Here is a 13,575-nt window from a genome sequence, read left to right as displayed (position 1 = left end):
ATACACAAAATTAAATATCCGATATCAGTGCTAAGTTTGAATCTGAGGTTATTTTTTCTCGAATCCGAATAGAATCTTGAATAATTAATAACGCCGAAGGTATCAAGGTTGTGACATTACCAAGAAGAAATATTGTATAAATATACAATAATTTTATAAAAATACAATAAACGTTTTCAGTTTAATGACAGTTGATAAGATTAATAACATATTTGTTCTAGTTATTCGACACTGCATAAATATCAGCCTGGCACTAGCTAACTGTTTTAATAAGGTCAAGTTGGCAGATTCCCCAATTTTCTGATATAATGAAAATGTTATATACGCTCAAAAACTATTGTCAATTCAAATATCTCATAGGTATAAGTGCAATAATTCATTTTTCATGGCCGAAAATGAAAATGGTATCTCATATTCGGCATGCGTCCCTATTATAAATTGTGAATGAACCAGCGAAATATTAATTTATCCTGCAAATACGAGGATTGGAAATTTGTTGTGGTGGATGCAAATATCGACGAAAGACGAAACATACAGTGCAGTAGATTGAATCATTCATACAAAGCCACATACCTAAAAAATGCAGATCTGCGATGAAACAAATTCATAAAATGGTTTAATAGCAATGAAACTGAATTTTGCAGTCGTATCCAGTTGCAATGGGGCTAGATCGTAAATGACTTTATATCCCATTAAAGGTTCTGATAAATGAACAGTGAACCATCCTTGAACCGGCAGCAGAAAAATCTATTTTTGCAACTCGAATTGAATGTACATCGGTTATTCATTAAATACATGACGAATCTTTTGATTCATTTTTTTTATCGAAATTCTGCGATTGGTCTGTGCAGATTCGAAAAAAGGAATGAACAATAATATTTCTATCCATGTCGATCTTTTGTGGTATGATGATACAAAATAGGTATCATTTTCGACTACCCCTGTACATACTAACGTAAGCATGCAAAGAGGAATGGCCAAGGATGTTGATACCTTTGGGAAATCGTATTCCGTTTTCCGAATATGTAGTTTTGGCTAATGAAAATTGGAAATTTAATGTAATTAACTTTCCTACGGTCTGAATTACCTATTTTGTAACGTCAAGGTCGCTCGGCCATTATTTCACTCTTATTGTCTGTTACATAATTTTCCCGCGTGGGTAACGGACGAAAAACGCCCATTATCTGCATGTTATGTACTCCTATGGACGACCTTGCATATTCTTATTAGCTCTAGTGGGTTTCGCGTATTCATTATCTTCATTACCATGATTTTTTGTTCTTGCTGGCGGCAGATATCGGAATTTAGTGTTTTTTCGAATTTTTTAGAGTTAATCACCATATGGAAAATAAAAAAAACCATAATAATAAAAATATTCATTAGGTTTAATGTTATTATTGGTAGATCACACATTTTATGATTTCATGATAATAACAGGTAATATAAAATGTTTGTACAAAAATAATACATTTAGGTTCCATAGTTTTTGAGAGAAGTCACATGCATTACTTTCGAATCTATTTCAAAAAATTATACCTTATTTAGACTCCAAAATTTTCAATTTTCTCTTGATATGATGTTGATTCTTTGAAGATTCATCCAAAAATGAATCCTTTCAATTTAGAAATCAAACATCTGATTGCTGACGCCATGAAGATGAATACGATCTAATAAATGATTTTAGTAGAAGATTGTGAAGAGTAAAAAGTGAAAGGAGGATGTTAGCATTTCTTTTAAAGTTTCAGTTTCCACATAATTCAAAATACATGAACAATTATATCAGAAATCAGAAATATTTCATTGTTTGAAATATTGAAAAAAACTGTGTTGGACATCCAAAATATATACATATACAGGGTAAGAACTATTTAGAGTTTCACTACAGGTATATCTTAAACCGTTTTAAAGACAGGGTGGCTAAAATAACGAAAAAAGTTGCGTTATTTAGGGATGAGTGTGATCCGAAATATCTCTATTGGTTCCCGAGATATCTCGAAAAAACTGCAAAACGAGATTTTCTTTCTATACAACTCATTTGTTGTCAACTATGAAACAGCCTGCATATATTTTCCATGAATTGTGTTTGCAGAATAGAATTTATATATTTTCCAAAGTTTGTTTCTTGGAAATCATGTTGATCTTATACAATAAATAAAATATTCCACGATGGACAATACCAACATTTCGAAAATGTTCATAATCCCCTATAAAATTCAAAAATGGACTACTAGTGATTCCACCATTTAGTTGGAATTATTAAATTCAATAGTTTCACCTGATTGGTGGTTTTACTAGTAGTTAATATACTGTCGATATTGTAAATTTTGCCAGATTCAACATTTGTCTGTCAATACTAAAAATATTGATAATGCATGGGTAATTCCTCAATATGATATAAAAAGCAGTCCGAAATGGTGCAAGCACCGCAGAGTCAACCTTCAATTCTATCTTCGTGTAACGTGTGTTGCCTGCCCGGATCGGTTGAAGAACTCTGCGTTCCGTCACATTGTCGTGTATAACTTTCAGCTTGAAGCGATAGGTGGCGCTACTGTAATCGCACAGCGGCCAACATCGATTTCTCAGTTTAGTTTTGTGTGCTGGTTGAAATATATGGGCGCGATCAGAGGCAACGATAAATACCCTTCGTACGATGGAATTACGGCCCATTTGCTCAAGGAGACCATGGCCACGCACCTGTTACCCTGCCGTTTTCAGGTATCGTTCGTTTTTGGAGTGTGTCCTTTGTTAATCTTAGTACAATCACTATTTTACGCTGGGGCTTAGTGTTTTCTGTATGATATGGCCCTCTTTGTCTTTGTGTACTAACACACCCACCTGTTTCGCTTGTTGCAACAGCTGTTGAATATACTCTAAAATTGTCTTTGTTTTTTTCTTTTACAATATTATGAACATTGTGCTATTCTGATATGCATACATTATTTTCGAAATATTTTATTTGTTTCTATATTCACAATTGTAATTTTTTTTGTAATTGTTCTTTCATTCGCTGCTATACTTTCGATAATGGAATCAAGTACACTCCCAAAATTATGTGGTATATTATTTCCTTTTCATCACAAAGCAGTAGCTAAGCCTAAAAAAAACAAACACTAATTATTACCTATGCAAAATCATGAATTATTACTAAGACCACTTCGTTATTAATATTATTGTACGATATTGTCAGAAAACAGCCGATTTTTCTACTTGCACTAACATTTTATAGGATTCAGAAGCTTATTTTGATGTAAATCGCGGATTCACAGATATGCTGAAGGGGCTGGCAAATTCAACCGACCTTTTTTCCCGATCTGTTTGCTCATTTTCTTCTTTATCTCTTTCGATGCTTTTTTTTTTAATTATGAATGTGGTGTTAGTTGTAGTCACGAATAAATCTTTTATCTGTCAAATGCGTGATACAGAAAACTGTTCTGTCAAACCACATTTCGCAATGCAAAAATCGATATTATTTATGGAAATGATTCATTAATCTGAGTGAATTAGATGAAAATGATGAAATAATGGATAATACTCGTACAGAAGGCTCATTCTACCACTCGTTCATTCGAAAACTCGCCCCTTCATGTCTCGTTTTTGAATTTTGAATTCGTGGAAGAATAAAGAATATCAATGCTTTCTGTATTTGTATTGAAAATAATTTAATGGGTTTGCATATTTTTTACACATTTCTCTTACTGACTCACTTAAATATCTTTCTCTAGAATTCAGTTATTGTTGATGGAACAAGATCTTCAGCATGTACCTACTTTAGCTTGCTCAGCTTACCTTGCACAAATTTATAAGTTAATTGATGCATTTAATTCTTCTTTAAATGACATTTTTCTTATACCCAGTCTCAAGAAGTCAATCAATAACTAAACAAACAATCTCATTGAATTTCAATCTGATATACAGGGTGTTTCCTAAACATGCGGCAAAAATTCAGGGGGTTGTTCCTTGGACTATTCTAAGAATATTTTGTCCTTTGATGATTTTTGAAAAACCTATTTGTTTCGAAGATATAGGGGAAACAAAATTTCAGATAATAACATTTTATTATGAAAAATTACATGAAAATTCAACTCAACCTACAAAAACTGTTGAAAATGACCACCTCTAGCCAGCATACAAGCATCCAATCTTCTCCTCATTGACTGCCGAACCCTTTCAAAAACACCAGGATCATTTCTTATTAAGTTACACCCAGCAATGATCCGATTTCGCAAGTCTTCCACATTTTCTACTGGAGTGGTATAAACTAATGATTTTAGATGGCCCCATAGGAAATAACTGGCCGTTTTTAGTAATTGGAATGTTGTTAAACAAATTTAAAAATAAATTGTACCTACTTAGTAAACACAGTGCGGTACGCATTTTCATTTAAACTATTATTAATTTTAAAAATATGAAAAATGTTGTTCGCCCTGTATCTTCGAAACAAAGAGGTTTTTCAAAAATCATCCAAGGACAAAACATGCTTAAAATAGTCCAAGGAACAACCCCCTGAATTTTTGCCGCATGTTTAGGAAACACCCTGTATATTTGTATGATGAAAAATTTCTTGATTTTATTGGAACAAATAATTTTAAACATTATCGGTCCATTCTCCGAAAGATGGTTCGAAAAAACATGATTACATTTTTCCGTGCGAAAGCTTGATACTTTCTGGAATTTTATTATTTGGAAGCATAAAAATCAGAGGAAATCAGAGAATCCCTCTTTAATTTTTTGAAATTATGTTCATTGTACAGGGTGGGCAAATTTCGATGTTTTAGCACTACAACTTTTGAACCAGAGATAGACAAAATGTGGATCTTTTCGTTTTTTCCGAATCTATTTTGGAATGAAAAGTTTATAAAATATATCTGAATTGGAATTTTGTAGAAATTAGTGGGAAGCATAGAACCAAACAGATTGACGGAAAGACACTGCTCATGTTATAGGAAGGTTTATTTTTCTGTGCTCATCAACAGTTGGAACCATAGAAATATTGAGACTCTTAGATAAAAAAAGGGTTTCTTGACCATTTTCTATTATTTATATTGATAAAAACCATACGATGTTATATATTATGAAATCAGGAAAAATTAAGCTTTCAAAAAATGAGACAGAAATCTGGGTCATAGCTTCGTAATTAAAAACCCTGTTAAAAAGTCTAACTGGATTTAACGTAAAAAAGTGCCTGTATGATGTTTTAATTTCAGAGCTCTATCATCAGTATTAGCGGAGATATAAATGTTTTTCGATTTCGCCAATTTTCCAATTTTCGCTTATAATTCGAAAACAAAACGAGTTTGCCAAAAATGAATACTACTCTTGTAAGTTCCTCAGAAAAAGAGAACGAGAATGGGGTATCAGATTTTGTCTATCTCCTCTGGTTTAAAAGTTGTAGTGCCAAAACATCGAAATTTGCCCACCCTGTAACATACACGGGGAAAAATTTTCATCACCAGCTGCCAACCTCAAGCTAGTTACCACCAGGTTGCACCTCGAGAGAAATACCAAATGGGCGTTGGAAAAAAAAACAAGTTAAAATTGATTAATACGACATCTCTGGGCCGAAAGGGTTGTCAGCGCCTGCTTATCGCAGAATTATCCCATTACCTGGTGGGCACACAGAGAGCAATTACCGCCCGGTTTTTTTCTCTGGCCTGACATCCGACAGGTAGGTACCTGTGGGCGTCGAACCGGTCGATTATTCAACGACAAATACGCCTGTATCGTCGACAAATTGTTTATAACAATCTATTTATGACCACGGTGAATTATCAGCGGATTCAAAGTCGTCGGTACCTACACTTCTTTATCATGCCGAACCATAAATTTCAAAGGGACCGGCTCGCCCCCACGTCACCGATAGCGAAAATGCTATTTACGCGTTGTTGCCATATCATTCACTTTACAATTCGAAAACATATTGTTTGACTTTTCATTACTTTTGATTATATACAGGGTGTCCGGGAAAATAGGAAATCAGATAGAACATAAAAAAATAAGAGGACAAGTTCCCATCATTTTTTTTCCTAGCGGCTCTCCCTACGAAGATACGGCCTCCTAAATGACGTCACTGGAAATCTATTTTAGTGGAATAAATTTCAAACTACTTAAAATAATTCAAAGAAAATTGAAAATTGGATATGATGAACAGTTGTAAGGACCTCTTGAAATACTGCCCTTAAATTTAAATAAGCTCTTTTAGTTTACCAGGGGCGGATTAAGTTGTACATTTTAATGCTTACATTTTCAACACCCTGAATGATAAGGAGTAAAAAAACAAATTTGGATGGCTTGAACATTAAGTACTCTTGTTTATCGTCGATAAAATGAACCGTTTTCGAAAAACAAAATAACAAAGGAATTAATTTTTTTATTTCTATTAAAAAGAACCATGAATTCAAATTTTTTGTCGGCAACAAAGTGTGATACGAAACTTATTCGAGAAACGAAAAAGTTCTAGTTAATAGAAAATACGAAGATTCTTAACTATGCAGTTTTGGCACAGAAAGGCATGTTTATAGTTATTAAGGGGGTTACTAAAAGAGCTAATTTAAATTTAAGGGCAGTGTTTTGAGATGTCCTTACTACTGTTCATCATATCAAATTTTCTTCTGAAGTTGATTTCCAGTGACGTCATTTAGGAGGCCGTATCTCCGTAGGGAGAGCTGCTATGAAAAAAAATTGATAGGAACTTGTCATCTTGTTTTTTTTTTGTGTTTTATCTGAATCTGAGAGATTTCCCACATTTTCCCGGACACCCTGTATATATTATAAGACTGTTTGTGATTTGGACCGAAAATGTACAGGGTGTTCATAAGAAGATCATGAACTTGGATAATTCAAATTCTTAAAAATTTTCAAATTAGAACCTATATTTTTTTATCATTTCAGTCGATTTTACATATAAAAATAGTTGGGGTTACTTCAGCAAACCCTACACCTGAAATGAATACTTAAAGAGTTATCGAGGAAGAACCTTAAATGAGGAAATACCCCAATTCCTCACTGTGTGGAGTAGTCTGTGACTTCCGAAAAACACAGAAAGAAACTAAAATTATATATTTGGATAACTGAATTTTACATTTCATGAATTATAGTTAATTTTTTGTTGGGATTGTTGAGAAATCTATTAACCAATACAATTTTCATTTACGAATAATTCATTACAATTCTTGAAATGTCAAATTTAGTTATGTTTAGTTTAGTTATCGAATTTTAATTCTTTCTGTGTTCTCCGGAAGTCACAGACTACTCCACAAAATGAGGAATTGTGGTCTTTCCTCATTAAAGGTTTTTCCTCGATAACTCTTGAAGTATTCATTTTAGATATAGGGTTTGATTATAGATAACCCTTACTATTATTGTACGTAGAATCGACTAAAATAATAAAAAATAAAGGTTCTAATTTGAAAATCATGGGTTTTGATGAACTGATGAGTTGTCCAAGTTCATGATCTTCTTATAAACATCTTGTACATTTTTGGTCCAAACCGCAAACAGTCTTATAATACTACGTGTTTGCAGAATCGAAAAAAAAAAATTTTTTCGAAAAAAGGTTTTTTTGCGGAAATATTTAAAAAAAAGTGAGTCCTCATCGCCACCAAGAATCCCATTGACTCATGAACCGTTGAATTTTTACCCAAGGTATGGCATATTGCCGAAATTGTCATCAAAGAAGCTCTCTAATGATGCAATAATATACTGGGTGTGCCATTTGAAATAAAGAAGTAGTGGTCTGTTTCCGGTATAACCGAAAGTTGTAGAAATTTGAAAATATTTCAGGGAGAACGACCATTGTCTCAAACTCCAATATGCAAATTTTCAACTCAAAATTATGATTGGTTTTCTATAAACGTCTAAAAGGCCATACCGGTGAATCACCCTGTATACTTACATCGAACAGAATATTTTATGCTCATCGTATCATGATTTTTTGTATTCTTTAATTCTAACTGCGAAGTCTTATCTTATATATAATTATACAATTTTCAAAAAGTAAAATATTGCGTAGTTCGATCCGTGCTCAATTTTTTTTTTCGGCTGCTACGTCGCGTTTTGAGCTATCGTTCTGCAAACTTTTGATAAGGCGGCGTGTTTATAGTCGCAGGAAAATGTTGTCGATCGTATCGTAGGAGGAAACGTACGAATCGTATTTCCGCCCTGAACGTGATACAGGACATGTCGCGAATTTATGAACTTGAACCCCTCTTATCCCAGTTTTATGCTTTCGAGTTCGCTGACAGAACAGGCCGATAGATATCGCGGAAATGTGGTTGCGATTCTCTTTTGACTATTTGATTATGAAAGCGGTCACCTATTTGTTTTCGGGCACTTCAAATATTTCAAAGCTGATATGATGTCAGTAACTACAATAAATGGAAGGGGAAAAAGATAAAAGAAATTCCTGAAAAAATTCTGTAGGTGTTGATGAATTTCGTTAGAATATAATACGTCTTCAATGCATTGACCTCACGTAGTTACCAATTTCCCAAACCACCAAACATATTCATTGATTCACATCAGTTTTTTCCTTAATTATGCGAATTGTTGCAAAATTTCCGTAAATACTTTTTTTTTTGGTTTACTATTGTCAATAATAAACATGTTTATCATTGAAGGATCAATCATGAACTTTTGAGTTTTGTAATATCTGGAATCGGAAAATCTAAAATAGGAAACCGTATGAAGAGTTTTTCTCTGAAAGTATATTCAACAGTATACCTATTCTAAAACAAAAATTCAGGTTATATATCCTAGTGATATTTGTATTGCATCTTGGCAGTTGGTGTGACTGTTACGAAAATTGACAGATTACGGAATTTGAATTTGAATCGTACTTTTCTAATTTCGAAATAATTCATAATTACACATTAAATTCGTGATTTTGTGTGAAGAAGATTTAACACCACCAGAATCAGGAGAAATTGGGAATAATTCTTCAAATTATTTCAATAAATCCAAATTATATTATATTGACAATAATGTGTGTTCAATTTTGATAGGATTTGAAGTCTGTGTAGACACAAAAAGATATAAAATATAACTGAAAACAATGCTGTAATGAGTTCATTACAGCACTGTTTTTAGAACTGTTATGAACTTATTACGATACTGAATAGAGAAATTTCCTTACGATATTCTGTAAAAAATCGTTGCGGAATATAATGACGGTTCGAAGTATTTTTGGTCTTTGAGCGTAGAACAACGATAGGCGCCTTGAGCCTCCTTGGCCTCCTTGACACTCGTGGATCTCTTGAAATCGCTAAGGATTCAATAACAACTAAACAAAATTTAAATATTCAATTTTCATTTCAAAAATAAATATCAAAGTAATAAAATGGAAATCTCTCATTGGAAATTATAAAAATTGCAATTACGTAACATTTCAAAATAACTCAGAAAACATTTAAACTCATGAAATTCTTTTTTGTTTCGTCATTAGCTTTCTTAGATTTTAAACATAAAATAGATTTCTTAATTTTCCTCTGAATTTTTTATACATTTGGACTTATTGGGATATTTACGATTAGGGTGCAACACCTTTCAGGATTTTTCATAATACTTTGTCGGTATTTCTTTAGTTTCTTTGAAATTTCATTCGTTTTATAAAATTTGAACAAAAATGCGGATATTAGCGTAAACAAGGGATTCCCAGAATATTTCAGCAAAATCATTTAATATTATTTTGAAGAGTTTTCATCTTCAGTATCGAAAGTTATAAACAAAAATTCTGGTTGGGCGTTGGCCAACATCAATGATTCTTTTGAATAAAGAACAAGATTCATTGATTTGTTAGCTGAGAATATAGAATCAAATGTGAGACAAGAAATTCAATTACGAAAAATATAAAATCATAAAATTAGATAGATAGATTGCTACAATGATACTGCAGTATACAACATTTTTTTCAACCTCAAAAACCTTCAACGAACAATTCTTTAATATTCATTATACAAGGTGTCTAAAAAAAATTTTTTTTTTCAGTATGTCAGTTAATACCTAGTATAATATGTTTCATAATCTCAAAAAGTATCTTGTTTTCCAATTAATCGTTAATACCGATTATTTCCCCCATCGTATCATTATAGTGTAATTGAAAAAAAAAATACCAACCGTCGTCGTTGAATATTCCAGCCAACTAGAACGCACGTCCTTTATAACTTACGGTTATTTATTAAGGGTTGTTGTGCATTCACCTGTCGGTTGTTCCGGTGTTTCCGGAAGGTGAATGGCACGCTTTCCCCAATTCGTTCATTTTTCGTCACCGGTCCTATAAACAACCCTAGGTGGGTAGGCGACGACTTAACGGCGTCCTGGATATAAACACCAAAAGTATACGATGTAAACATCCCTCTTGGGGTTGCAAATTTTTTTCGTGATTCGATTGGAATTCTCTATTGTTAACATTAATGGTCGAGTTTTCCGGATTTTCACTTTTTTAAGATTGAAAACTGATCGACTATGATGGATGAGGTAATTTTGAAAGTTATGTAAATCGGGAGATTTTTGATGGATTATCTGTTGTTGTCTGGGCTATCGGATGTCTCCGAGATTTACAAAACTTTTGGTCATGAAAAATGTATAATCTTGTTTCATCTGAATTCCATTCTGATCAATCGAATGTTAAAAAAAATTGTGGATAATTATATAAACTTTCAAACAAACGATATATTTCTATTAATTCAATTTCTTTCACTTTGTTTCATATCGAAAACACTGTCCATGAAGAATATCAACTCAATGATATATTGCCTCCCCGAATCTCGTAATATGCAAGTTTGTGATGCTGACAATTTTGATGTAAAATTTGCAGTATTTCCTATATCACTTACAATTGTATTATTTTCTCAGTGGAATAATTCCTTACCTTTAACGAACGTTGCTTACCGGTATAATACAAAGAACGTTACATTTTATTCCATTATGTATTCAGAAATAAGATTAGAACAACAATATGACTTCGAATTTCCGGTAAACCGTGGGAAGAGAGGTACTCATTGACCGTAGCTTTACGAAACAATTCATTTCGAAAATGTTCTGCGTAAAGCAGGTGAAGTAAGGCTTCGCTTTATGATACCAACAAACGAACGGTCATGGTCGTAGGACATAGGAATGGATAATTCTTACCGGCTTCAGCAGATGTTTTTTTATTTTTGGGGAATAAGCATATGGAGTGGGTGTAAACAACATGAGAGGATTGAGTAATTTCAGTTTTATCCAAATGTTGGAATGGGCAGGTTCAACTTAAATGTGTAGGAAGAATGTATGGAAAATTTCACATTGCTTTCGGCAGCTTGGAGATGATTCTCTCAAAAAAATTAATAAATAGCAAGTCATTTTGTAGTATTCATCAACAATATATTCAAACACATCGAAATTCGATCTGAATAGACAGAAAGGATTATAAAACAAATTCATCCCTATCCAACAGAAGAACTGTAATAATAATAAGAATATACATTGAATAAAAATTATTTCATCTTGAAAACATTATTATAGTTTTGCTTTTTTGTCATTATTAAATAAACTTGCAAGTCTTGATTTTTGCACTTTTATTTTTATAATAACTGGAAATTCGAAAGTATCAACTTAACATTACAACCACTTCAATTATGTTAACCGTGTATTGGAAAAAAAAATCAAAATTGAATTTTACGTGTGCTCATTAAAATTCTATTGATTAGAATTTAAATCTATGTAATGTAATATCCATTGTAAACTCAGGAATCTCCATGTAAACAACGACACAAAATGTTGAATGAAATTCATACATATTTCAAATGAATAACATAATATAATATAATAATAATATAACGAAATCATCTGTTTTTTTTATGAATTATTAAGTCATCAAAATGATGTAATACTTAGTAATACGTCTGCTAACTCTCGGAAGCTGTAGCGTAATGACCTTTTTTGGGTCCAAAATATTATCCAATTTTCATCGCTCGAGAACTCTCAGCCATTTCCCACATTTCGTTCTTCCTCTACGAGCCGGGTGTTTTACAGAGCGAAAAAAACGACAACAGCCTGCTCACCGAAGGGCACATCCGGAGATCAAGGAGTCTGTGTGTTCCTGTCGCTGGAGACGAATACACACTCGATTTTTAGACATTACTTTGTCTCTGAACGTTGGGAGCCCAAAATATCGAATGAATAATGGTAGTGTACCTCATTTATCCAAAGTCTCAAGTGAACTGATGTTCTTTTATTAAACTTAACTCAAATTATCAGATAACACATGGTATTGTCGAATTGATACGATTACAACAACTCTACGGTCTTCATTGCCAATATCAGAATCTATTATGGTATTCATTTTTGAAGTCTTGAATGTCATTAATATTGCAGTTAAATAAGAGTACTTCAAAATCTTCTTCAAAATCCATATCAGTGAAATGAATATATGTATATGCATGAAATAAGTTCTTAAAAAACACTAACATTATATCTCATTGCTCGCATGATATCGAATCTTGTACACCTGGAGGGATATTTACATTTTTATCGTCAAACAGAAAAGAAGCGGGTAAACGGATATCAAAAATGGGTCAACATGAATATTATCAATAAGACAGTTCGCCATTGAAAGAGAAATACGACCAGTATTGATCTGTAAGTCAATACGGAGTGAATTTGATATGTTTTTTTTAAATGCCTACGGTAATCTGTAGATTTACCCAAATTTTAAAGGGGTAATGATGAAGACATACCTGCTTGGTATGGATTTTTTATATGGGGAACTTTACCAGAGGAAGGTAGGTTCTAAATGAATAATTTTTGCATACCAACATTTTTATATACTTTGACAAATTTTCATTTTAAACTGAAGAATCATTAGTGATTAGCTTGTTCATTTCCACTCGTGATATATTCATTAATCGACAACTTTATAACCTATCATTTCAAATATTAATTCAAATATGTTTGTTTCATTGTTTTTTATTCCGGCTCTCCTAGACTTCAGTGAGACATCGATTAAGTATGTTGGCTTTGTTGGTTTGCCATACAGTACGACGTGACTAGAAAAATTTTCTTGATCTCCTGTAAATCTTTTTAGGAATATAAGGTCCTAATCACTGAACCTGCAAATTAAATAAAATTTGCAGAATTACGGTCAACTCAGCATTAACTGGAATATCAGTAGGTACTAGTTATGATATAAAAATAGTGTTTATACAGGGTTAGAACTATTTAGAGGGGTACTACAGGGATATCGAAAACCGTTAAAAATACAAGGTGGCTTGAAATATAAAAAATTGCGTTTTTTAAGGATGAATGTGTTGGTGTAAACAGATCCAAAATATCTTCGATGGTTCCCGAGATATCTCGACAAAACTAAGAATCTTCTTTTTTTCTGTTTAACTCATTTGTTTTTGGGGATAACTTTACGAAATTTGATTCGTAGCCATTATCGAATATAGAGATTCTAATGATGTCTTCATATTTATTCTGTTTTTCGCTGTAGTCATTTTTTAAATGGACGCTATATTGGTTCTCCTTATGCGGTGATGAAGAAAAAAGTTAAGAATTAAAAAATGTATCACACTACAGAAATATCGTGTCTAGCTACGTACA

The 13,575-nt window shown here is 32.6% G+C and overlaps 1 protein-coding gene across 10 annotated transcripts in view; it reads left to right on the top strand.

Annotated features, from left to right (window-relative positions):
• LOC123682992 (rap1 GTPase-activating protein 1) overlaps positions 1 to 13,575 on the top strand; it is a 514,048-nt gene that overhangs the window by 359,751 nt on the left and 140,722 nt on the right. Inside the window, exon 1 of one of the 10 annotated variants that reach the window (XM_045621881.1) lies at positions 2,577 to 2,715. The exons of the other annotated variants lie outside the window; for them this stretch is intronic. Coding sequence (XP_045477837.1) covers positions 2,611 to 2,715 — 105 coding nt within the window. The 5' untranslated portion in view covers positions 2,577 to 2,610. Of the gene's footprint in view, positions 1 to 2,576; positions 2,716 to 13,575 lie in introns of those variants that run through there. 10 annotated transcript variants of the gene reach the window in all.

This window comes from Harmonia axyridis, chromosome 6, assembly GCF_914767665.1.
Source record: "Harmonia axyridis chromosome 6, icHarAxyr1.1, whole genome shotgun sequence".
Taxonomy (NCBI): domain Eukaryota; kingdom Metazoa; phylum Arthropoda; class Insecta; order Coleoptera; family Coccinellidae; genus Harmonia; species Harmonia axyridis.
This window is presented reverse-complemented; position numbering and strand designations above follow the sequence as displayed.